The sequence below is a fragment of the Pelophylax lessonae genome, assembly GCF_965119305.1.
Source record: "Pelophylax lessonae genome assembly, chromosome: 9".
In the NCBI taxonomy this organism is placed as follows: Eukaryota; Metazoa; Chordata; class Amphibia; order Anura; family Ranidae; genus Pelophylax; species Pelophylax lessonae.
In genome coordinates, this window is record NC_138776.1 from 55,226,693 (window position 1) to 55,254,465 (window position 27,773).

Sequence of the window (27,773 nt, forward strand, 5' to 3'; positions counted from 1 at the left end):
CAAGTTCTGGATCAGGGGATGAGTGGGTTAAGTGGCGGCAGGCTTTTACAGCGTATGGAGCATTATTTACTCATGGTGAGAGTAGAGCATGATGGGACCGCACAGCTGCACTTATGAGCCTCTTAATGTACCAAATGCAGAAGATGTTGGTGAAGGTGCGCGGTTGTAGCTCGGTAACCAGTGGTGGTAGCGGAATGCGGCTTTCAGAGGCCATTAATCAGATTTGCTGCATGTTATTGGATACAATGACCACACCGAGGAGTTTACATTACCTACAAGATTTTAAATAGAGCAAACAACGCAAACCCATACCGACCAATCTCAACGAACTAGTCACTGTAATACAGCTGATACGGGGTACTGAACATTCCTTATTGTTCCGTGTCTGCTCTGGTAAAGTGTATTTAAATCAAACAGTACATTGCAGTTTATCAGTCCTTAGATGGGCTTTTTCAGGCTGTACCCCCATTTGTTTTCGCCTGGTAATCCTGCCATTTTACACCCTTCCCGCCCTAGGGTAACACAACACCCCCTTCTTGCACTGTATCTATCTATGGAGGAGCAGAGTGGTCACCCTAGGACAGGGAAAGTGTTTGGATCTCCTTCTCTTCTCATCTATGTAACATAAATAGGAGGGGTACTGTAGTCCAAGGTGAGAGCTGGAAACAATGTAACTGAAAACAGCAGAGGCAGAGAGCACAGGAAGTTATTATCCCACAAGATTTGTGGCAGGATCAACCTTCTTTTTTTTTGGCACCTAATGAACAGATATACCAAAACACTTTTAAATGTATATTTAACAGACCAGAATGGAGCAAATAAAACATTACTGTTAGGGTTTACATGTATTTTAAATAGGCCCATTACTTTCTCCAGACAGTGCAGTAGAGGCCCCCAGCTCTTGTTGGAATACAAGTCCCAACATAGACTTTCAGCCTTTGTGGTAGGCAATTTCATCTACAATTCTGAAGCAAGTTCTAAATTAATATTATTGTTTATTTTAGATGCCCCAACATATCACAAAGCACTGTACAATGTCAATAGACATACAGCCACAATCATTTAGAACAGTGCTCCACAACCTTTTTATCGCCGCGGACCGGTAAACGTTTGATAATTTTTTCGTGGCCCGCTTGTTTTGATTTATTCCCCCTTCCAATGCACAAAGACCAGCGTGCCCCCTTTCAATGCACAGAGACCAGCGTACCCCCTTTCAATTCACAGAGACCAGCATGCCCCATTTCAATGCAGAGAGACCAGCGTGCCCCCTTCAATGCAGAGATGCCAGCGTGCCCCCTTTCAATGCAGAGATACCAGCGTGCCCCCTTTCAATGCAGAGATACCAGCGTGTTCCCTTCAATGCAGAGATCATCGGGCCCTCTTTCAATGCAGAGATACCAGCGTTCCCCCTTTCAATGCAGAGATGCCAGCGTTCCCCCTTTCAATGCAGAGATGCCAGCGTTCCCCCTTCCAATGCAGAGATGCCAGCGTGCCCCCTTTCAATATAGAGATGCCAGCGTTCTCCCTTTCAATGCAGAGATGCCAGCATGCCCCCCGCGAGACCAGTGCACTTACCTCAGGCAGTGGCGGCTTCTCCTCAGTCCCCCGGCGTCTCCTCGAGTCCTCCCGCCTCCTCCTCGGCCAATGGCAAGGGGTTTGCCTTTCGGCCAATCAGGAAGCGGGAGGACCCGCTTCCTGATTGGCCAGGAGGAGGATCCGTGTGACAATAGCGAATTTTCATTCGCTATTGTCACACAATGGGTGGGCTCGGGGCGCACTGCTCTGCGCCCCGGCGCCCCCAACGCACCGGCCGCCTCTGCGGCGAGACAGTAAAAAATTTTAAGTTCCTCGGGCGGCCCGGTACCGTTTGATGCACGGACTGGTACCGATCCGTGGCCCGGGGTTTGGGGAACATTGATCTAGAGCAGTGGTCTCCAAAATGCGGCTCTGGGGCCAGATGTGCCCCTTTGCTTGCCTCTATCCAGCTCTTGGGGCACTATTCTATTCACAACTGACACTAATGATGGGGCACTATTCCTCCCACTGACACCAATAATGGGGCACCATTCCTCCCACTGACACCAGTGGTGGGAAACTATTCCTTCCACAGACACCAATGATGGGGCACTATTCCTCCCACTGATAGCAACAATATGGCACTATTCATTTCACTGTTACCAATAATATGGCACTATTCCTCCCCCTGATATCAACAATATGGCACTATTCCTTCCACTGATATCAATAATATGGCACTATTCCTCCCACTGATACCAACAATATGGCACTATTCCTTCCACTGATACTGATAATGGAGCACTACTGCTCTCACTAAAACCAATGATGGAGCCCTGATAAGACATCTGACACTGGGGCATTTTCTACTTCCACTGGCAACAGTCGGCCCCCCTAAACTCTGATAGACTTTAAATTGGCCCTTTGTTTAAAAAATTTGGAGACTCCTGGTGGAGATCTATCATCTAGAGATGATGACATCTACAAAGATAGTTGGCCATACACCACAAGAAATCTACAAAAAAGAGGCGTGGGGAAGCATTAGAAAATAGTAGATAAGGGAGAAGGCAGTGACCGTGGACAATTGGGGTTGGTTACCCGATGATGATTGGGATAAAGGGAAAGATGGATAATCAATTTTGAAGAGATAGGTCATGAGGGACTCCGAAAGGGTTTTAAAGGTTGAGGTTAGCCTAATAGAACAAGGATGAGATTTCTAGAGTATGGAGTAATTTCAGGATAAATGGCTGAGCTCTGCACAGCCGGTTATAAATGAGGAGCATTTAGTAGGTCAGTAGAGGAGAGAAGAGGGCAGTTTGGGGAGTATTTATGTCAGAAATAGAGACAGGATTGAATTGTGGAGAGATTGACGCTCAGCTTAATAGGAAACCAGAGAAGAAATGACAGAGAGGGGCAACAGAGGACACTTGGTGGGAGGGATGGATGTCTTTCTGCGGAATTTATGATGCATTGTAGAGGGGATGAGCATACTGGAGAAGAGAAGGTGAGAGATTATGAGGGCATGGACAAGGACATTGGTGGTCTCTGAATTTAGGAAGAAGCCTGATTCAGAGATGCTATTCAGGTAGAAGTAGCAGAATGTGGAAAAGTTCTGGATGTGATGAATGCTAAAAAAGGTCAGGTAAAAGCTGACTCAAAAGGTCACTTAGTGTAGATTTGGAAAGGTGAGTAAAAAGCAATGCCCGGTATCCAATAAGATACAGGTTGAAAGGTGAGTTAGAATCCGTTTATTGAAAATAGCAACAAGCACATCAAACCTATGCGTTTCTGGGGAACAGGGATGCCCCCTTTCTTAGGGCTATCAAACGAACACAAAGGTGTACAAAAACAGATATATAGAAATAAAAATATATAGAAATGGAAAAATGGCAGCCTAAAATATCATATAGATAATTATGTTTGTAAATGATGTTTCTATAGGATATGATGTTTTTAGCTGACATTTTTCCATTTCTATATATTTATATTCCTGTATATATGTTTTTGTACACCTTTGTGTTCGTTTGATAGCCCTGAAGAAGGGGGAGCCCCTACTCCTTTGAAACAAGCTGGCTCAATGTACTTGTTGCTATTTTCAATAAACGCCTTCTACCTCTTAGATTGTAAGCTCTAACGAGCAGGGTCCTCTGATTCCTACTGTATTGAAGTGTATTGTATTTGTACTGTCTACCCTCAACTTGTAAAGCGCTGCGTAAACTGTCGGCGCTATATAAATACTATATAATAATAATAATAACTCACCTTCCAATATTTTTTTTTGGGCACTGGGCATTCCTTTTTACTCAACTTTCCAAGTCTATATGCAAAACGACCCTATGGCCGGACCCAAAGGAAGCAGCCCTTGACCTAAGAGGGCTCTCCGCCACCAACCTTAAATTGGGCGCAAACCACTGGAAGAGATTTCTTCCTACTTAGCCACTTTATCACCCATCCACAACCTGAGACTGATCAAGTCAGTCCAGCGCAGTCTCCAACACTAACAAGTCAAAGGTCACCCCAGGCAGCAAGAGAGATGACCATGATTTGGAAGGTGAATGAAGAAAGTTTAGTTTAGTTTCATTCATGCTGAGTTTTAAGATCATCAGAGACATCCATGAAGATATGTAGAAAAGTCTAGTCAGGAGTGGGGGGCTGAATCTGAATGTAGTTTGACATTTTTGGTGGTATGGGGTAAAAAAAATTCTGGAGGCAACAAAGGGCAATAGGGCTATTAGACCATGGTTATCTTATACCTCTTGAGGGACCTTAGGCAAAACTGTAGGTGAAGAATGAAGTGGAAAACTAACAAAATGAATTTAAGCTGAAAAGTTTTTGAAGTTTATGGAATCCCTTCCCTTTAGGGCTCTAGATATTATAGAGCAGCTATTACAGGAGTGTTATGTGTCACAGTCTCTATGTGTCAATAACCTCTAAAACAGTGATCTTCAAACTGAGGCCCAGGGGTTGGATGAAGCCCTTTGCTTTGCTTGCCCTTATCTGGCCCTTGAGGCACTATGCCATTCACTGACACCAACAATAGTGCATAATTCCTTTTGCTGACACTAACAATGGGGCTTTATTCCTCCCACTGACACCATCAAAAGGGCACAATTCCTCCAACTAACACCAACAATGGGGCACAATTCCTTCCATTGACACCAATGTTGGGGTATAATTCTTCCATTGACACCAACAATGGGGCACTTTTACTCACACTGACGCCAACGAAAGGGCACAATTTCTTCCACTGACACCAATGATGGGGCACTTTTCCTTCCATTGACACCAATGTTGGGGTATAATTCTTCCATTGACACCAACAATGGGGCACACTTCCTCCCACTGACGCCAACAATGGGGCACACTTCCTCCCACTGATGCCAACAATGGGGCACTTTTCCTCTCACTGACGCCACCGAAAGGGCACAATTTCTTCCACTGACACCAATGATGGGGCACTTTTCCTTCCATTGACACCAACGATGGGGTTACTTCCATGACACTAAGGATAGGGCACTAGTCTGCCCACTGACACCAAAGATAGGGTTTTATTTGCTCCTGCTGGATGCCAGAAAATGTTCTACTCCAGCTGGTCCTAGTCCGGCACCCCTAAAGTCTGAAGGACAGCAAATTGGCCCTTTGTTTAGAAAGTTTGGGGAGTCCTGCTCTATAAGGATAGTTAGAAGAGCAGCAGTCTGGTGCTTAGCCTGTAGTCTAGTCCATTAAGATATGGTTGACAGAAAAGTTTAGGTGATATTTAGAAATTTAGGAAATTAGATGGTAAGTCAGGATGGGCAGGTATATCTGGCTGTTATCTGCAATCAGGTGGCACTGGAGACCAAACCAAGAGATCAACTTGCCAAAAAGAGGTGGTATAAACAAAAAGCAGTTGAAGATCAAGAAATAAACCTTGAAGTGCCATTTAACAAGACTGCCTATGATAGAAATGATGAAACAGGAGTAAGCAAATGCCAAGAGAGTGCAGAATGTGAAGGAATAGACAAGGAGGAAAGAGAGCTGTCACCATTTGGACCAGTAAATGCCATTGGCACGTTTGTGATTACAGTTTCTTTTTTAGCAAATGGAAGGGGAAAATGTGATGAGGACCAGAGATTAGCAAAAGGTTAGGAAAGAAAGCTTCCTCAGTATAATTGGTAGGGAATGGGATACTTATTTGAGGACTAAAGACATCTTTGTAGATGGACAGATGGAACAGATCAGCAAGCACTGGCCCCAGTGTAGATGAATAGGTCGGGCAAATTTAAGGTGAGTAAATTTTAAGTGAGGATTGTTGAAGTGATAGCATTATAATTTGTCGGGAGCAACTGTATCCAGAACAGATGTTAGTTTGCTATTGTACCAGGGGGCAGCTCCCTCAGGAGAGGAAGAGCTTAATGAAGGAAGGGAATCTGAGAAGAATTATGGTTAATATTGAGATCTCTGCAAACCAGGTGGTTTCAGAAAAAGAATGAGCAAATGAATGTGTGAAAATATAAAATTACTCACTATGTCCATATGAAAATTGTACAAGTGAAAAACAGTCTACTTGTGGAGTTATCCAATCAAAGTCCCATATAGAGCTAAGTGATCAATGTTTCACCACCACCACTTCTTCTTGGAAAAACCACCACCTTGAAGGTACAGATGTTAGCTTACCAACGACAGAGGACCCTCGAGCTAAAGAGAGGTCAATAATGGCTCATATATTAGTCATCTTCCAGACCACATCACTATCGCTGGCGGTATTCAGTGGCTTCCACGAAGAATATGAGTACAGTATGTCCTTCTCACCTCACCTTCCAACCAGAAAATGAGAAAGATATACTGTCTAGCATAAAACCCTTTTAAAACTGTTTATTATTGCTTAAAATTGCACTCACAAAACATAAAAGTAATTGCGCAATAAAAAAAAAAAAAAAAACTCCCAACCGGCATGTGCAGCGATTTTCGGTTTACATGATGACATCAGCATGCTGCTCCATCATACGCATTTTATCGCAGCTGACTTCTTCCTGGGCCACGGTGGTGAGGTGGAAAAGGAGATACACTCAATCAGCAGTTTGGATGTTGAATCCAGGGGAATGGGTAAAAAGTGGGCCTTTTAAAGTGGAGTTTCAGCCTATTTTGCAACTTTAGTGATTCCTGGAGTGCTCGCTATGCTGATCAACAATTGGGCATTTTCAATTTTTGCATTGCATCCAGGGAGCTGTTTGTCATCACTCCCAGGAGGCTGGAATCAGGAAGAACTCCCAGAACACTCCATGGAATCAGGAAGAAGGACACAGCAGATTACACTGCGGCTTCAGATGCCCACATCTAAGATGGCCGCGCCCAGATAGCATTTTTAAAAGTAAGATTTTGAATAAAATCCCATACTGTACACCTTGTAAGTATGAAAATAGCGGTTTTGCAAAGGGCGATGGATTAGTATTATAGGGGTATTTTTAGTTAAAAAAGGTATTTGAGGCTGGAACTCCACTTTAAGGAAATCACTTTAGCAGAAGCTGGGTTTCAGTAGTGGTAGGGATGTTCAGGGATTTTAGAAACAAATAAATAATGGGTGGGGTAACAAAAGGAACAGGCATTCCATAAAGCCCCGGAATAAAGGGGTGAATGTTTGTATGTGAGGGGAAAGAGGTTGAATGTAATACTGTTTACAGTAGTAGGTAAATGGGAACAGGAGAGACAGGGAAGAAAGGATTAGGGTGGATGTCACTTGGGGCAATCGAGAGAGAAATGAAGTGCACGAAAAGAGATGGTAAGGCTATCAGATGTTCCCGCAGAGTACAAAATTTAGAAAAGGGTATCAAATAAGGCAAGTTTGATTAATTGTCCACAAGGCCATGGTGGTATGGTATTGGTGGTAAAGCCAGTTCTAAAATGGTGCAACACAATCTAATTGGACGCTACTGGTTGGCTAGAACTCATATTCCCATTCCCTGTCATAGTATAGAGTCACAAATTTGTGGGCACTTGACCATAACGGATCAGAAAACATAAGGTGGAAACGACGCACACCAGAACCCATCCACTGTATAGAAAGGTAAAGATACAGCTTCAGCCTGAACTCCTCCTGGCTATGCTCCCCTGACCTGTTTTGCCTTACCTACAGGGCTTAACCATAGAGATGAGAGGGTAACCAAGTTAGCAGGCTTTTATATATTATCAGCCGAATTTATGGGTCACTTGACCATAACACTTAGAATGGAATGTCCAACAAGCTTGCAGGACATGCTATTTCTAAAACCATGGCCATTTTTTGGAATTGGTCCCTCCTTTGTGGTTGTAACAGTCTCCACTCTTCTGGGTAGAATTTGCAAAAGATTTTGGAGTGTATTTTGGGCATCTGTACCCATTTGTAAGGTCAGGTTGGATGAGAAGACCTGAGCATTCCAATTCATCCCAAGGGTGCTCAGTAGGGTTGAGGTCAGGGCTCTGAGTGGGCCATTCCAGTTCCTCCACACCAAACTGGTCAAACTATGTCTTTATGGAGCTGGCTTGGTACACAGGGGCACAGTCATGCTGGAAAATAAAAAAAACCTTCACCAAACGGTGAACACAAGGTTAGAAGCAGACAATTATCAAAAAGGTCTGCTACAGCATTTACTGTTAACACATGAACTCAGTCATTTGGAAGGAGGCCTAACTATCTTGGGTCATATAGTGTACATACTGTATGTATTTACCATTCCTGAACAGAAACAAGGTATCACACTAGGCTAGCCAGGAACAAATATAGGTTAAAAAAGTAAAATGTGAGAATTTGCAGCTCCAGGCTGCTTTGTTAGACACTTTAGCACCTGCAAATCACAGAAAACTGACAACATGAAATATGCCCATGGCCCGCTCCCACACAGGCAGGCTGATAGTCATTGTCCAGAATGAATCTTCAATTTCTGGGCATTGAGAAAGAGATTGGTCATTCATATTGTCTAGGCCTGCCAGGCGTGTGTCTGTGTTTTGTCCCACTTACATGGTAATCTTCTGACATCTGTCTAGAGGGGTCAGCTGGGTCCACCCAGGAGACCTCTCCTCCAGGGTCCTGGACAATTCAAAAGCCATCTGCTCCAGGCCTAGAGAAAAGTCCCAGATCTGCAGCACATGGCAGAATTCAATCATGGGGTCACACCCTCGTTTACCATGACAATAGGCAGCTTGACTTTAGTCAGAAATCTGCAAGTCAGGGAGAGCATAGGGGCCCCTGAGTAGATCACATCTGACAGTCAGCAGCAGCCTGCGGGGTCAAGGGTCACCCTTCATGCCTCATTCTGCCACATGCAACCGACAAGGAATTTCCAAACCACCATTGTTTGGCAATTAGGCCTGCTGGCAACCATCCCAAGGCAGACAGAGAGTATTTCACATCCCCAACTACTCAGTCACAGAAAGGGATCTGGGGCACAAGTCCTGTGAGATGACACAGATTTAAAGGGACACTCACATATTTTTAAAAAACATTTTTGTGTACATCTTATTTTATACCTTCCAGTTATGACATTGCTCCCGATGCCTAAAATTTACTTCAATCTGATTGTACAATCTCCTTTATATCTACTAGGGATAATGAGCTCAGGCATCAGGCAACTATCAAATGGACAGCCAATCAGAGAGCTGTCAAGGCAAACAAAGAGAGAAAGAGATTTTTCCTGACTTCTTGTAAATGAGAATGAATCTCCCCAATGGGGATGCCGACAGCAATAAAACAGAGGGTATAAGACAGGGGTCTTCAAAATATGGCCCTCCAGTTGTTCAGGAACTTCAATTCCCATCATGCCTAGTCATGGCTGTGAATGTCAGAGTTTTACAATGCCTCACGGGATGTGTAGTTCTGCAACAGCTGGAGGGCCATCGTTTCAGGATCCCTGGTCTAAGACCTACACCAGGGGTCTCCAAACTTTCTAAACAAGGGGCCAGTTTACTGTCCTTTAGACTTTAATGGGGCGAGAGGGTGGTCATCGGATGTAGAAAATGTCCCAGCTTCAGTTGGAGTAAACAATGCCCCATCTTTAGTGTTAGTGGGAGGAATTGTGCCTCATCAGTGATGTCATTGGGTCCCATTGTTGGTGTCATTGGTAGGAATTTTGCCCCATTGTTGGTGCCTTTGGAAGCAATAGTGCCCCATTGTTGGTGTCATTGGGAGTGTTTGTGCCCATCCTTGGTATCATTCGGAGGACTTGTGCCCCATCAGTGTTGTCATTGCACCCATTGTTGGTGTTATTGGGAGAAACTGTGCCCCATCTTTTCTGTCATTGGAAGGAATTGTGCCCCATTGTTGGCGTCATTTGAATCAATTATGGCCCATTGTTGGTGCCAGTGAATACAATATTGCCCAAGGGCCAGATAAATCAAGAAAGGGGTCACATCTGGCCCCGGGGCCGCAGTTTGGCCACTGACCTACACGTTTCTTACGAGGCTAGGAAAAACAGATTCCCCTAAAGTGGGTTGGGACCCCAGTGTGAATTACATTTTGTGGTTCCCCTTATATTTTCTAAAAATGTATTGTATCCTTTTGAGTAAAGCAGGCCATAGATGGTTTGAATCTCGGCTGGGTTCAACAGGGATTACCAAGATTTGAACCATCTATGGGCAGGCTGGTTGTACCCAAGTCAATCCATCAATCGACTTTGGTACAACCAGCATGTCGGATTTTTACATGCGATTATCGCCAGGGGCTATAGCCGCTAACAACAGTCACAGTATTCTCTCAGTAGGGACGGCTATATGTGCCCACCCCGCTGCTGTATATTATGTGACCACTGAATAAAGTTTTGGACCCTTTTGAGGAATCCTTGGTGTGCTGATGACATTTCTTGATTTTGAGTATCCATGGTCTCCAGTCTATGGTCATTACGGCACCCAGCATCATTAAACAGCCGGTTATTGAATGTGTGCATGGGGAATTTTGCGTTTGCACCGTGCTGGGAGAGCACAATAGACCTGCGTTTCCCTTGTCTGATTTTTCATGTGAATCAAGTCTAAGACCTATTCTGGAATCAATGTCAAACTGACAGTTACGGGTCCCGAAAATAGCATCTTGGCACCTGCCACCCTCATTACCCAAAAAACAAAGGAGCGGCCATTGCCCATCCAAGCAACCACATACAGAGTTCAGGCAGCGTTGTGTACCTACCCTGAAGGCTCTGGTACATGCTCCAGTAAATCCTCAGGCAGTTCTTTTCTTTTTTCATGCCGCGTTTACAGCGACAGTTGTACAGGGATTTCTGTTTCAGGGCCTCGGTGGCATTCTTGCACTCGTCCTTGGCCTCCAGGCCCGGCACCTTGCTGAAATTGGTCTCCTTGCCGGCCACACACTGCCGCAGAGTCCTGTACTTGGTGCTACATTCCTGATCTTTCAGGCACTGTTCATTGGCTCGAACGCAGTCCGGCCTGTCCCCGGACGCCAGCCGCCGCACCTCCGCCGACAGAAAGGCATCTAGAGAGGCACAAAGAGACAAAAGGTGACATTAACTTAATGGTTGAGGAAGAAGCCTGGATGCTGCATATATTGTAGAGATCGTATGTAGCAATCAGAGGAAACAAAGTGATACATTGTTTGTAAACATGTTATAAAAGTATAACTAAAGAACACATTTTTTTCAATGTGGATAGAGTAGAGAGGGATTAGAACACCTGTCAGGTTTTTATTGCTCTACGCCCCTTTATGGGTTTCTTTGCACTTGTGGTTGGGGATTTGTAAAAACGCATGGCTGACTCTCACTAACGCTACCACCACTTAAAGTGCTGTTAAACCCAAAACTAAAAATGTAAGATATTGCAGCTTGCCAATCATTAGATGTGGTGGCTGCATTAGTTTTCCTTTATTAGGCTTTTTTTCCCTCTGGTTTCACCTGGTGATCTGGCCAGTAACACACCTCCTGTGTTAGAGTGCCCCCACTCTGGATCAAGGAGCACAGGAGGCACAGCAGGCAGCTGCATTGTCAGTGTAGGGGTAGGGAGGGGAGTGTTAAATCAGGGCTCGATCAATCCCAGGCGTCAGGTCGCCACTGCAACCAGTAGTTTTGACCTGGTGCCTGGGCTGCCGCCTGAATGCTACTCACAACCCGTGCACGCCCCTCCCGCTATGTATCCTTGCCCAACTGTCAGCCCAGGACCAGCATAGCGGGTGCCACTGGGTAGAGAAGCGGAGGGAGGAAGGAGAGCGAACCCCCCTTTTAGTTGTTGACCTGGAAGTGACATTTGACGTCATTTCCAGGTCCCAATTGACGATTTCCCCAGGCCATCAAGGCCGGAAAAGTATTTAATGCAGTGCGATGCATTCGATTCCATGGAGTGCAGGGAGACATTCAAGGTCTTTTAGACACTGGATGTCTCATTAAAAATTACCTGTCACCAAAAAAATCATCACAAAAAAAGTTAAGAAAAAAAAAAACTGATGACCTATAGGGGGCTTTTAAAGTGTCGCCTAATGAAAAATATAGGGTACTGACATGTTTAAAGTTTGACACGTATCTATTTACTCAGTGTAACCTCGGCTTTTATATTTTACCAAAAAATTTGGTATTTTATTGCATTTTTGTGCCTCCTAAAATTATCTTTTTATGTGTTTTTTTTTTTTTTACTGAAATTTTGTGATGCGGCCCTTTGCTTTCTTCTATCAGGCCCTTGGGGCACTCTTCCTCCAATTGACATCAATGGTGAGGCACCATTTCTCCCACTGATGACATCAATGTGGCACTATTCCTCCCACTGACACCATTGATATGGCACGGTTACTCCTACTAAGACCAATGTTGGGGCACTATTCCTCAAACTGACACCATTGATGGGGCACTATTCCTCCCTTTGACACCATTGATGGGGTACTGTTCCTCCTACTCAGACCAATGATGGGGAACTATTCCTCCCACTAATACCAATGATGGGAAACTACTCCTCCAACTGACACCATTGATGGGGCACTATTCCTCCCACTGATACTAATGATGGGGAACTATTCCTCCCACTGACACCAATGATGGGGCATTATTCCTCCCACTGACACCAATGATGGGGCACTATTCCTCCAACTGATACCAATGATGGGGCACTATTCCTCCAACTGACACCATTGATGGGGCACTGTTCCTCCTACTCAGACCAATGATGGGGAACTATTCCTCCAACTGACACCATTGATGGGACACTATTCCTCCCACTGACATCATTGATAGGGCACTGTTCCTCCTACTAATACCAATGATGGGGCACTATTCCTCCAACTGACAGCAGTAATGGGGTGCTATTTCTTCCCATTGATAACAACCATGGGGCACTATTCCTCCTGGTAAAACCAATGATGGGAGAGTGTTTACTCCCACTAATTACGGGACATTTTTTACTCCCACTGGCCTTAGTCTGGGCCCCTCTAAAGGCTGAAGGACAGTAAACTGGCCCTTTGTTTAAAAAGTTTGGAGACCCCTGCTCTTGGGTGTCTGCTTTTAGAAAATATATGTTTGGGGGTTTTATGTAATCTTCAGGCCTAAAATTATTTTTTAAACGTGCCGAGAATGCAAAAAATTTCTCTGGCTGTGAAAGGGTGAAAGGATAAGTTCGCCTTTGGAGAGATGTTAAATCCGTAAGATTTGTTAGTTAAAAAGAACTGGCTCCTAACTTTTTGCTCCTATATTCAAAGCAAATTCGTCAAGCCCTGTGTTAAATGTATTAGCAGATTTAGATACACTAACAAATTAAAGCCAAACTCCAGCTGACAATTTATAATCAGTTAAAGCAAACAGTTTTTTTTCTTTTGTGATAAATGTTTTGCATGAATAAATACAAGTTGATCATTGTGCGCACCCCTGCCAGTGTTATATGGTTTGTCTCATCCATGTAAATGAATACATTCTGCTAGAGAGCTTGTGCTTGGAAAAACAACAGACTTGCTGGCTGGATCACTAGATGAAAACAGAGGGAAGAAAGCCTAAAAAGGAAACTAATGCAGCCATCACATCTAAGAATTGGCAAGCTGAAATATAAAAAAAATTTGCTTTTGGGTTTAATACCGCTTTAATGCAGTGTCCTCAGGGCTGCTGTTAGAAATCACGGGGCCCCCGTACAGCCTACCTGGCAGGTCCACACCCCCCCTCCCGCTTTACCCAATCAGGGCGCAGAATGCCCTTTGCAGCCCTCAGTACATTGCAGTGCAAAAAGGCCGAACAGGCATAAATGGGGGGAAGCCTCACTTTATAAAGGATACCCAATCACATGCAAGGAAAATTAAAAACAAAAAACAAATGTTTTATTTCTTTTACTCATTAAAATCTTTTTTTTTTAAATAAAAAACTCCCCAAAAAAACAAAAAAAAACAAACAATTTTTGCTTGCACACGGTTGGATGATGAAAGTCAGCAGAGCTCCTCCTCTTTTACTAAGCTCTGGAGCAAATTCCCTTGCGGAGTGCAACTGCACTTGCAAAGTGCAGAGCCTATTTGCCTTTAGTAAATCAACCCCTATGTGATTTTTGTGTAGAAATCTTTTTATACGCTCTTGCATTCAGAGATAAATATGAACCATATATAATTTTATTGGATGTGGGACGCAGAGCGGACTTAAATTTTAATGTGATGTTAACAAACCCTGCTGTTTTAATTGTGTTTTCTATAATAAAGATCTGAATCGGGGCACAGCTCCGGTAGATTCATTTTGTTGTATTTATTTTTTGTATTACAGACATTTATTTAGCACTGACAATTTACACAGCGCCTTACATATTACACATTTACATCAGTCCCGGTCCTCAAGGAGCTTACAATCTAACATCCCTATCTTACATACTGTCGATCCCTAATCCTTATAGTCCACGGGTGTCAAACAAAAGACCCGGGGGCCTGAATCCGGCCCACCAAGCCATTTTTATGTGGCCCTCACACCTCTTCTGCAGCTACGGCATCCCCTCATCTCTGTCCCCACCATGTTTTAGCAGTTGGCAGCAGAGAAGAGGACAGAGCTCCTCTGCCAGATCTTGCGCTTCTCAGAGGCTCATGTACAATCCCCCACATTGTCTCAGCAGTCAGTAGCAGAGAGGAGGACAGAACTGCTCCTAGAGATCCTGCAACTCTCTGTGGCACGCCCTAGTCTCCGCCTCCCCCGGTCCAAGTATTCAGCAGACTCTAGCAGCTGACTCCACCTTCCCCTGGTCCTTCTCCAGACCCTGCACTTTCTACTTCAAGCTCCACTCCTAGCGTCTTACTGGCAGCAGCACATGATAAGGGGGGTGCCCTGTGATGTAAGGGAGTGTGGGGGACTCATGACTTCTGATGGTGGGGGGGGGGGAGCTCTTGACATCTGATGTAAGGGGGGTGGGATGCTCTGGACATCTAGTCTTACAGATGCAACCGGTCCTTTGAGGGCAACCATAATGCTGATGTGGTCCACCATGAAATTGAGTTTGACACCCCTGTTAGGCTTTGTTCACATATATCCATTAGATTGTAAGCTCTTCTTCTTCTGAGCAGGGCCCTCTTTATCCTCTTGTATTTTATTGTAACTGTATTGTCTCCCTGTTATATTGTAAAGCGCTACGTAAACTGCTGGCGCTATATAAATCCTGAATAGTGATAATAATATAGGCATTTCGGATTGGGGCAGAATTGCGGCAATTCTGCACCATTACAAGTCGCGGGACGCCCAAGCGATTCCCGTGACTTACAATGGCACCCCAAAACGCGGTGTGATTTTGCCGCCATTGTCGTCTGACGAATGGCGGTAAAATTGCGCAAACAGAATCGCAGGACGCCTGAAGTTCTTGTACTTCTTTTGGGCGTCAGGCGTCCCGCGATTCTGTTTGCACGATTTATGGTCGGGCGACAATTGCAGCAAAATTGTGCCGCATTTGGGGTGCCATCGCAAGTCACGGGAATTGTTCAAGCGTCCCGCGACCTGCAATGGTTCGGAATCGAAGGCAGAATCGCGGCAATTCTGCCCGCAATTCCGATCCATTACAAGTCGTGGGATGCCCGAGCGATTCCCGTGACTAACAATGGCACCCCAAACACGGTGCGATTTTTGCCGCCATTGTCGTCTGACGAATGGCGGCAAAATCGCGCAAACAGAATCGCGGGACGTCTGAAGTTCTTGTACTTCTTTTGGGCGCCAGGCGTCCCGCCATTCTGTTTGCACGATTTTACCCGCGATTGGTCGGGCGACAATCGCGGCAAAATTGTGCTGCTTTTGGGGTGCCATTGCAATCATGGGAATCGCTCAAGCGCCCCCCGACTTGCAATGGTTTGGAATCGAAGGCAAATTTGCGGCGATTCTGCCCGCGATCCGAAACGCCTATATGGGAACAGGGCCTTATAGTCTGTTTTCCGCAGACTTTTTGAAGAATTTGGAAGCCATTGATTTTCTTTTTGTATTATTTGAAAAACAGCAACAGCGTGTATATCGTATGTAGCAAACTGAAATCATTGTTAGTAAATATCTGTTATTAGCCAAAACACAATTTTCTGATTCAGGTTGTTAAGTCAAATGAAATGTTTGGAAACAATCCGTCTCGCTTTGCAACGAGCGTCAGGATCAATACGTAAGATGAAACACAAATACAAATTAAAATGTTTTTTTTCCTTTTCTCCTTTTTTCTTGTATTTATTATGTATTACAATGTGCCAAGTATTGTGCGAACACACAGATGAAACTATTCAACAACAATGTGTTATTTTCATCTCTTTTTTTGTTTGTTTGTTTTAACCTATTGCACCTTCCAACCAAAGCCAGGAAAGTATAAAAATGCACAAAATCACCCGTACTTATCCATGTCAATAGGAAACGTCCATGAGACGTAGACAAGCGGAGCTTCGGTCCAACAGCGAAATAAATACATACAAGGGGACTATGCTGCCTGAAAAAATATTTACTCCTCTATTCATCTGTTTCTATAATCCCCCCTCCTTCCCCATCACACTGCATAAACAGTACTATCACAATCAAGGAATACAGCAGTATCACTGCTGACAATAAAGGGGCATGCAGCATAATAATGAGCTCAATTTCACACTCCTCTTGTAAGAGAGTTCACTGTGTTAGACTGACAGCACTGCAAAAATCTGCAAAGTCTAATTGGCTCAGAGTGCTACCACTCTCCCAGGGCCAGAGATAGACCTTGGGCAGGAGGCCTATCACACATTCTTAAAATGCATGATGCAATATCATTCTGGGGGTCATACGTGCACACGCGCGCAGTCATAGGCCACCTTCCTTAAAGTGTAACTCCACTTTTTTTTTTTTCATTTTCCTTGCATGTGATTGGGTATTCTTTGCAAAGTGAAGCTTTACCTTGTTTCCTAAGAACAACAATATCTCTCCTGCGCTCAAGTGGTATGCGGGAAGGTGAATCTTCTAGGCGGTTTTATGACACAAAAGAAGTGGTCTTGCTGCCCCCCTCAGGACCAAGGGTATCCAAAAGGCACTACAAGAAAACAACAAGAGAAGGGCGCACCGACCTTGTGCATTACCACTTAAAAGTTTATTAAAATCAAAGAAGGGTAGCGTACAATATACTCACAAACGTAGCATATGAACCAGCATATAGGAAATGGGCACCGCTCGCTTCCAGGACACTTCTCTACTGCTGGATAGCGTGATGGCGTCCTCAAAACCTGATGTGGCTTACGCGTTTCGAGGGAGGACCCTCTTCCTCAGAGCCACTGCGATTTTGGCTTGGAGGAAGAGGGTCCTCCCTCGAAACGCTTAAGCCACATCAGGTTTTGAGGACGCCATCACGCTATCCAGCAGTAGAGAAGTGTCCTGGAATCGAGCGGTGCCCATTTCCTATATGCTTGTTCATATGCTACGTTTGTGAGTATAGTGTACGCTACCCTTCTTTGCTTTTAATAAACTTTTAAGTGGTAATGCACAAGGTCGGTGCGCCCTTCTCTTGTTTTCTTGTAGTGCCTTGTTTCCTAAGCTCTAGAGCAACTGCACTTTGCAAAGTGCACTGTCTAATTGTCTTAAGTAAATCAAGCCCTATGAGTGCCGGTAAAAGGATCTGTATGATGAATGGGGACAACCAGGTCTTTAACCTCTTGTCGACTGCCCACCCGCCGCAGATATACTGCGGCAGGCCGGGTCGGCTGCCCGAACCTACGTATGGGTACATCGGTTCGCAGGAGCGCTCCTGGGTCAGCGGGGATGCCGGGCACCCGCGATTGCTCCCCACTGAGAGAGGACGATGGTCAGCTGTTGTAAACACAGAAGACCGTTGTTGTCTCTGAAATGATCACAGAGCGCCTGTGGTCCTTCTATATAGGATCACATGTCTCTATGATCATTTCACAAGCCCCTCCCCCCACAGTTAGAAAACACTCCCCTAGGCTCACACCTAACCTTTTGATCACCCCTGGGTTAACCCCTTCTCTGCCAGTGTCATTATTACAGTAACCGTGCATATTTTTAGCACTGATTAAAGTAGTAATGTCACTGGTACCCCCAAAAGTGTAAACAATGTCAGTTAGGGGTCCAATCTGTCCGCCGCAATGTCGCAGTCCCACTAATAATCGCAGATCGCCGCCATTACTAGTAAAAAAAATAAAAATAAATAAAAATGACATAAATCTTTCACCTAGTTTGTAGACACAATAACTTTTGCGCAAACCAATCAAAATATGCTTATTGGGATTTGTTTTATCAAAAATATGTAGCAGAATACAAATTGGCCTAAAAGGATGAAAATTTTGATTCTTAAATTTTTTTTTTTGGGAATGTTATATAGCAGAATGTAAAAAAATATTTTTTTTTTTTTTTCAGAATTGTCGCTCTTTTTTTGTTGATAGCGCAAAAAATAAGAATTGCACAGGTGATCAAATATCACCAAAAGAAAGCTCTATTTGTGGGAAAAAAAAGGATATTAATTTTATTTGGGTACAGCATCGCACGACCGTGCAATTTTCTGTTAAAGTAACGCAGTGCCGAATCGCAAAAAATGGCCTGGTCATTAAGGGGGTAAATCTTCTGGTCCAGAGGTGGTTAAAGGAAAGCTTCCAGCAGCATTGCATTATCCCTGAAACTATGAATGCCGGGAAATGGATCTGTACAGGGACAACCAGGTGCAGCTCATGCTGTAAAGAAACAGAATTTAAACACGCGACATATATAAAAATAATAAATCTATTCGGAAGTATGCTATAGGTTCCCTAGACAGATCCATCACCGAGGCTGCACATTGCCTGACCTGTATACTATGCACCTCTGCGATTTTCCCTGCCTATGGATGGCAGATTGGTCTGTAGCGCCCTCTAGCTGAAGGATCAGAAACACCTTTTATATATGTGTCACCTGGATTAGAACAACTCTGCAATCTGTACAATCTAATAATAATACAAACTCTGCAATCTGTACAATCTAATAATAATACAAACTCTGCAAATAATACAAGGGAAGGGGAAATATTTGTAATCACAAAATAGCTGATATTAGTAATAAAAATTATCAAAAGGGGTGATAATATGTCAGATAGGAATTCAATATCTTAGAGGTTGTTCTGGCAGGTCATACTATAACCATAATTTTTTCTCGGTTTTTATTATTTTCTGTTGGGTCTCAAAATGTATGATAGCAAAACTGCAGCTGAGCAAACCTCTTGATCATAAATTTGTTGCAAGGGTCACTATTCTGTATTCTGTTAGCTGTATGGGGCTAATACTATATATATATAAAATATTTATTCAGCATATTATTATATATTTTTTTCATATATATATATATATATATATATATATATATATATATATATATATATATAAATATTAATCTTTTTTCATATATAATTATATCTATATATCTATATATCTATATATATCTATATATATATATATATATATATATATATATATATATATATATATCTATATATCTTATATCTATCTATATCTATATATCTATATTTATATAAATATTTTTGTATTTTTCACTACATAAACATGTAGGCCAAGCTGTCCAGAAAAAGTGACAATTACAGGGATTACAATTACAAACCCTATAACACTGCTGGGGGATTGGGGTCCAACAACGATTAGCTCGTCAATGAGTTGGGCTTTAATTTGTTTATTTGCTTAAAATGATGCCACATTCTGACTTAAAAAATCTTTTCAAGTACTATTGTCCTCATCCTCCTCCATATCCCCCAACTTCCTTTTTTTCCCCTCCCGTGATCTGACTTCCCATTAGAGGGTGGCTGCGTTTATTTCCCATGGTCCCACTCTATGTAGGAACACGGCTGAGATGGACTAGGTGCTATGGGATTAGTAGTATGCATAGAGCAATACACATGGCCGCAACTGCTTTTTCCAAACAAATGAAAGTGAGGGGGGAAATGAGAGGTTTGAGGGCTCAGAGATTGTTCCAAGGAGTAAGAAAAACAAAATAAGAAAAATGAAAAATAGGTTATAGGGCCATTAAGTAATCGATGTTTATGGATTATTTTTTGGAGAATAAGGATTTTGTTTAGTGTCACTTAAAAGTAAAATTTTGAGCCCATATGGTGACAACACTGCAGGAATTTCAATGCAGAATAAACAGCGTTGTCACCCTGCTGAAAAATGTTCTGAATAATTGGATCTACTGGTAGGATTAACAGTAAGAAGGACACAAATCATAAATTGCAGTGACTGACGTTGCTGTCTGTCCTGGATTAGGATTCCTACATTTTAGATTTGGTAAATAAGTCATCATTGGGATCCTTCCTTCCAGCACTTCTCCGTCCCATGCTGAACACGCAGCGCCTGGCCTGGCAGACTTCCTCACATAAAAAGATAAATGTGCCTTCTAGGATAACTATTAAACTGTGCAGTGAGAAGATGAATATTTATCAGGTAATTTCGGTTCAGATTCTGCCCATTGGGAATGTTCTCTCCATCCTGATTAGAATATCATTCCCTCGGATTGGCTATGGACCTTCCACAAACCTCTCCTTCACTGTCCAGAGATTCGGGGGACCCGCCATCTTCAGGGATTGTGTGATCCTCTGCAAATCCATCCAGTGCCATCTTAAGAGCATCAAAGGGCCCAGGCAATGCAGTGCACTGGGGCCCTGTCTACACAATCACTCACAAGAATAAAAATGGAAATTATTGATAAGGCGATATTTATTGGTACAGCAGTTCCAGGCTAATGACAGCTTCCAGGTTCGGTGGCTGGGTCCGGTGAACACACACACGGACGACGGGAGTCAGACTCAACTGTCCTTTGTGTGCATGTTCCCGTGGAGGCGGACAGGCATTCTTGCATTTGTGGGCTCCCCCTCCACAGCCCAAATGGCCTGACAGCAGCACAGGGCCAAGGTGCACTCCCCACCTTCTAAGTTTGGCAGTATGAATATGGGATTTGGGACTAATGCTTGGCTGGGGCTGAGTCGCTGGGCAAGTGGGGGCCCCAGGGCAAGTGGGGCCCCCGGGCAACTGCCCAGTGTGCCTATTCGGTAAAATGGCCCCGAATCCATCCAATCTACCGGCACATACACAGGAGAGGGATACTGGGATTGTATGGACAAGATCAGATCTGTCCAATTCACCATTTGATGTGATTCCCTCATCTCTACCAGAAACTTCTAAAGAGTTCAGGAGCCAGTCAGTCCATGTTCTGTGTGAGGACAGGAGATTCATTCACATAAAGTCATGTGTTATCTGTATTATAATAGGTCTGCTGACCCGTGCCAGCTGTCCATATCTGCAAAGAGGTAATCACCTGTCCGTATTCCAAAAGCTCATCATCTATCACCCCCTGTATGTCAGAGGATCGTTCACCGGTCAGCCCCTGTATGTCAGAGGATCGTTCATCTATCACCTACTGTATGTCAGAGGATTGACCTGTCATCCCTTGTATGTCAGAGAATAATTCACCGGTCACCCCCTGTATGTCAAAGGATCGTTCACCGGTCACCCCCTGTATGTCAGAGGATCGTTCATTTATCACCCCCTGTATGTCAGAGGATCGTTCATTTATCACCCCCTGTATGTCAGAGGATCGTTCATTTATCACCCCCTGTATGTCAGAGGATCGTTCATCTATCACCCCCTGTATGTCAGAGGATCATTCACCTGTCACCCCCTGTATGTCAGAGGATCGTTCACCTGTCACCCCCTGTATGTCAGAGGATCGTTCATTTATCACCCCCTGTATGTCACAGATCGTTCATTTATCACCCCCTGTATGTCAGAGGATCGTTCAGCTGTCACCCCATGTATGTCAGAGGATCGTTCACCTGTCACCCCCTGTATGTCAGAGGATCATTTACCTGTCACCCCCTGTATGTCAGAAGATTGTTCACCTGTCAGCCCCTGTATGTCAGAGGATCGTTCACCTGTCACCCCCTGTATGTCAGAGGATTCCTCACCGGTCACCCCCTGTATGTCAGAGGATCGTTCACCGGTCACCCCCTGTATATCAGATGATTGGTCACCTGTCACCCCCTTATATGTCAGAGGATTGTTTATTTATCACCCCCTGTATGTCAGAGGACTGTTCACCTGTTATCCCCTGTATGTCAGAGGATTGTTCACCTGTCACCCCCTGTATGTTTGAGACCTGTTCACCTGTCACCCCCTGTATGTCAGATGATTGGTCACCTGTCACCCCCTTATATGTCAGAGGATTGTTCATTTATCACCCCCTGTATGTCAGAGGATCATTTACTTGTCACCCCCCTGTATGTCAGAGGATCGTTCACCTATCACCCCCTGTATGTCAGAGGATCATTTACCTGTCACCCCCTGTATGTCAGAAGATTGTTCACCTGTCAGCCCCTGTATGTCAGAGGATCGTTCACCTGTCACCCCCTGTATGTCAGAGGATTCCTCACCGGTCACCCCCTGTATGTCAGAGGATCGTTCACCGGTCACCCCCTGTATATCAGATGATTGGTCACCTGTCACCCCCTTATATGTCAGAGGATTGTTTATTTATCACCCCCTGTATGTCAGAGGACTGTTCACCTGTTATACCCTGTATGTCAGAGGATTGTTCACCTGTCACCCCCTGTGTGTTTGAGACCTGTTCACCTGTCACCCCCTGTATGTCAGATGATTGGTCACCTGTCACCCCCTTATATGTCAGAGGATTGTTCATTTATCACCCCCTGTATGTCAGAGGATCATTTACTTGTCACCCCCTTGTATGTCAGAGGATTGTTTACCTGTCACCCCTTGTATGTCAGAGGATCATTTACTTGTCACCCCCTTGTATGTAAGAGGATTGTTTACCTGTCACCCCCTGTATGTCAGAGGATTGTTTACCTTTCACCCCCTGTATGTCAGAGGATCATTTACCTGTCACTCCCTTGTATGTCAGAGGATTGTTTACCTGTCACCCCCTGTATGTCAGAGGATTGTTTACCTGCCACCCCCTGTATGTGTGAGACCTGTTCACCTGTCACCCCCTGTAGGTCTGAGACCAGTTCACATGTCCCCCCTGTATGTATGAGACCTGTTCACCTGTCCCCCCCTGTATGTATGAGACCTGTTCACCTGTCACCCCTTTACTCCCCTATATGTCAAAAACTCACTCACCTGTCACCCCCCCTCCCCCCATATGTCAGAGGCTTGTTCACCTGTCACCCCAAAATCACACATCAGTATTGTTTTTGACTCAAGCCCTGTGTGGATGGACTAAAGCTGCGTGCTTTCAGGAGTGGATGACTTGCATTTGAGATAAGTTTGGGATCCTTCCCGTGTACCTCTGACCTCTTTCTGACCTCCTACACCACTTTAGGCCGCATTTGTCTTACCTTTGAATAGGGAGAAAGGCAATGCTAATACTGACACATGCCATGCACACAGGTCCATGCGTTGTCCCATGTCCATCCCAAGCATTTCACATGCTGGACACTGCTTATAGTGACCCCTGGTGATCACTGACCATATTACAGCAGATTGGTAATGTCAAGGAAAACTCAAAAGGAATATCGGTGTATTCACAGTAAGAGCTCCTAAGGCTTAAAAACACACAAAGTCCATAGAAATCTAACAATTAGCAGGTCATGTCATTTGTGCTTGCCACTGCCTATAAAATATACTGTAGCTGTATAAAGGTTATAGCCATATATCACTAAACTAGTAAAATTTAATAGTATAAGACTTTGACATGAACAGTAATAAAAGTTGATGTAAATACGATGCAATGCTTGCATCATGGTGAAAGTAACTTTATGGTTTGATGGTGTTTGAATGTGATTGGTAAGTGTGGCACAGCCCACATTGCCTGCTATTTGAGGGGGGAAACACCATGGGGTGGTATCTACAGAGCCAAAGGCAAAAAAAAAAAAAAACTCCAAATAAGTTATCAAAGTGTCTAAAATAAGAACTTTCTGTGTTTCCCCACAAAACCATCAATCAGACCCCTGACAATTCCTCTGACCAGTGATGGGCCTAGGGGTAGAAAGAGGCCACCTTGGGTGCTTCAGCAGGAGGGGGCCTTAAAGGGCCAAACCTGAAGTCCTTTCTGCCTTGGTTGCAATGGACCTTGTCTCTGCATTACTCATGAATGCACAATTATGTGGCCCCCCCATCACTCCTGAGGAAAGACTTTGTGATTTTGGATACTTGAGCCAACATCCATTGGTCACACTTGGCCTAAAACTAGACAAACAACTTTTAAGGGGCTGAAAGTCATTAGACCAAAGTGGAAATTCCAAAATGTGCTGGTGACATAGTGCAGTCTCCTTCCACACAGCGCCCCCCATTTGTGATATACAGAATCCACAGCCGCTCTCCTCCTGATATTTATTCACTTCTCTGCAGCCTTTCACTGGGAGCCACTTCTCTGCAGCCTTTCCCTGGGAGCCACTTTTCTGCAGCCTTTCCCTTGGAGCCACTTCTCTGCAGCCTTTCCCTGGGAGCCACTTCTCTGACTGCAGCCTTTCCATTGGAGCCACTTCTCTGCAGCCTTTCCCTTGGAGCCACTTCTCTGCAGCCTTTGCCTGCCAAAGTAGCCCTATGTGGCTCCGAAACATTGCCGTATGTGTACCATGTGACGATGTGAATAAAGCTTTGGACCCTTCTGAGGAATCCTTGGTGTGCTTCACGTTCCCTGGCAATTCTATTGCTGCCCCCCATACTAAGGGTTGGATAATTCTCTTCATATCTCATCTATAACCCAGCAGCCACTCCATTCTGCTTTAAACTCTACCTAACACTGTGTAGTGTGGCTGTAATAATTCCACCCTCTGTGCCTGCCTGACTCCAAGCACCTAGAACCCCTTCCTCAGTCACCAAATGGGTGGAATATGGGACAGGGGGAGCACACAGTGGTTGCACAGGCCATGAACTTCTCTGCAGGGCCTGAAGGTGATTGTGCAAGCTGCAGGAACTTGCACAATGCAAAGCTACGCTCTGTCTGTCTATGTATGTCAGTATGTATTGTACACTGCGAAAGCTCTACATAATTACTCCTCAATGCACACTGTATTCCACCATACTGTCTTACAGTAATACCCCTCCCTCTGACCACTAAAGTCTCATTACTGACTCCAACAACAGTGTAATACTCTAAGCTGATTCCAGTACACCCCAGTCATTTCAGCAACTATGGTACTGGTACCCAGTGCTACATAACTGCCCCAGTAATGTACCAATAATACACACCAACTACATTATTACCCTAGAACCCAGCTCTAATAGTACCCCAGTACTGCTCACCAACTATGGGATTGATATTCAGCACTCAACATGTGTTCCAAAACATCCCTAATAATGCTTTATTACTACCAGAAATTACTCTATAAACTGGCTCCTGTCGACCCCCCCCAGTACGATTTACCAACTATGGTATTCAGCACGTAACATGTATTCCAGAACATCCCCAGCAATGCTCCATTACTACCAAAAATACCCTATAAACTGGTTCCAGTAGACCCCCCCCCCCCAGTATCATTCACCAACTACTGTATGGAGCACTTAACATGTATTCTGGAAAATATCCCCAGTAATCCTCCATTACTACCCCAATAATACCCTATAAGCTGGTTCCAGTAGACCCCCCCCCCCCCCAGTATCATTCACCAACTACTGTATTGAGCACTTAACATGTATTCTGGAAAATATCCCCAGTAATCCTCAATTACTACCAATAATACCCTATAAACTGGTTCCAGTAGACCCCCCAGTATCATTCACCAACTTCTGTATTGAGCACTTAATATGTATTCTGGAAAACATCCCCAGTAATGCTCCATTATTACCAATGATACTCTATATACGGGTTCCAGTAATACCATAGTACAATTCATCAACTAGGGTATTCAACAAAGCACTTGCACTTAGCATGCATTTCATAACATCTTCAGAAATACTCCAGTACTACCAATAATACCCTATAAACTGTACTCCAGTACTACCAATAATACCCTATAAACTGTACTCCAGTACAATTCAACAACTATGGTATTCAGCATTAAGCATGCATTTCAGAACATCCCTGTAGTACTCCAGTACTACCAATCATACCCTATAAACTGGTTCTAGTAGCACCCCAGCACCCTGGACCACGCTGTTTTTGTACCTCTTGGTGTTACATTTTTGGGCAATAAGGCAAGTACTTTTTTGGGTCAATTTGTTTGTGTTAGGGTTTGGGGGTTATTTAAGTTGTAATTTAAGTCAGGTAAGGATTTAAGGGTTGAGTTTAGGCCTGGATTAGGTATTGGGTGTAAATGTTTGGTGGTGGGATTAGGTAGAGTGTTACTGTCAGGGATAAGTGATACTGGGGGTTGTCGATAGGCAAACATGGAATTTCATGCTTTTTATTGTAATGTGCCACCATTACCATATACACAGCTGCAGACACTATATACTGAGCCTGGGCCCCTCCCAGACTCTGACCCCCAGGCAGTAATATTATACTAGCTAACACTATACACTAACATTACATGTCCATCATCACTTTGTATACATTGTATTCCGGCTCTGCATCAATTCACTCAATTCCCATGCATGCATCCTATCCAGTTTCTTGTATTTGCTTTACTAGCCCATTAACGTAGATGGAAACCCAATAACAAAATCTCACAGAAACTTTAACATCTTAATGTCAGTTCAAAAATCATATTTTATCTTAATCTGAAGCTTTCTTTAAAATATTCCCTGGTGATTCGGCCATAAAAGTCCTTGTTCAGGCATTTCCTGTTATGGGATGACAATGCTCTGTCCCTATCTCCCAGTTGTGCCCTTGCGTTGTCACCCTATAACAGGGGTAGTGGCTCCAAAGAGGCTGCGGGAGATCTGCATCAGTGAGATGGGGAAAAGGATGAAAAGGGTGCACGCCAATGTTATACTGGAATTCGAACCTTTCTAGAATGTTTCTTATTTTCTTATTTACTATACCTATTTTTGAACTGCATGATATTCATTTTAATACTTTGTATCTGTAACTATCCCCATACCCATACTTTATGATGTTACTTTCTTATTTTTGCATCTGAATCTCCTTGTATAAATTGTTAAAATGTAATAAAACAAATTTGAAAGGTGCAAATACGTATTTTAGTAATAAAAAATGTTTATATTAAAAAAAATGTGAGTATATAAAAAATAATGAATGTGTTTATGATACACAGCGTACAAAGCAATTAAACTCATCTACTTTAATCCCGAGAATGCATTGTATGCAGGTGCTTTGATTCACCCAGGGATCTGTTGTATCCGTTCTGTTTACACAGCAGTTATCATTTATCCACTTCCAGGCTCTGTATACAGGATCCTTCACCAGTAGATCTCAGTACATCTAAGTGCTCCCTATGACATAGCAAATCCTCACCTTTCACATGTCTGCATGTAAGAGGCCAGGGTTACTGAGAAGGTGACAGGTCCACTGTGTTTTTCTCTCTTTTTTTTTACTTTTTAATTTAATTTTTTTTTCTGTTAAAAATATGGCACATTGTAGCTGCTTGTATTTTCCAGGGCATTATGATGCTGGATGCTGCCACACATGTGTGTGTGTATATATATATATATATATACGGTATGTATTTCTATCAGAATCCATCCTGATCTCATACATAAAATCCCAAATTTCTTTCTCATCTATTCCATACACAGTGCTGCATATCCTCATACTATCAATACATAATATCCAGCGGCAGTTCTGCTTTGTTCTGTAGCAGGAATAGTATGTTTCAGATCCATAATGCGGTTTATTTGTGGGGAGTTTGCAAAGTCTACAAGTGGCTTATCAAGAGATACTCTGCATCCAATCAATGCATACTCTGATATCCTATGTCCTGATCACTATATATACATACAGTACATTGTATGCATCATCCACAGTCTATACTGATAGAGT

At 43.7% G+C, this 27,773-nt stretch overlaps 1 protein-coding gene across 2 annotated transcripts in view; it reads right to left on the reverse strand.

Annotated features, from left to right (window-relative positions):
• Positions 1-27,773, reverse strand: part of GFRA1 (GDNF family receptor alpha 1) — a 285,945-nt gene that overhangs the window by 253,762 nt on the left and 4,410 nt on the right. For both annotated transcript variants that reach the window (XM_082267955.1, XM_082267954.1), the window contains exon 2: positions 10,646-10,948. In XM_082267955.1, coding sequence (XP_082124081.1) covers positions 10,646-10,948 — 303 coding nt within the window. The remainder of the gene's footprint in view (positions 1-10,645; positions 10,949-27,773) is intronic.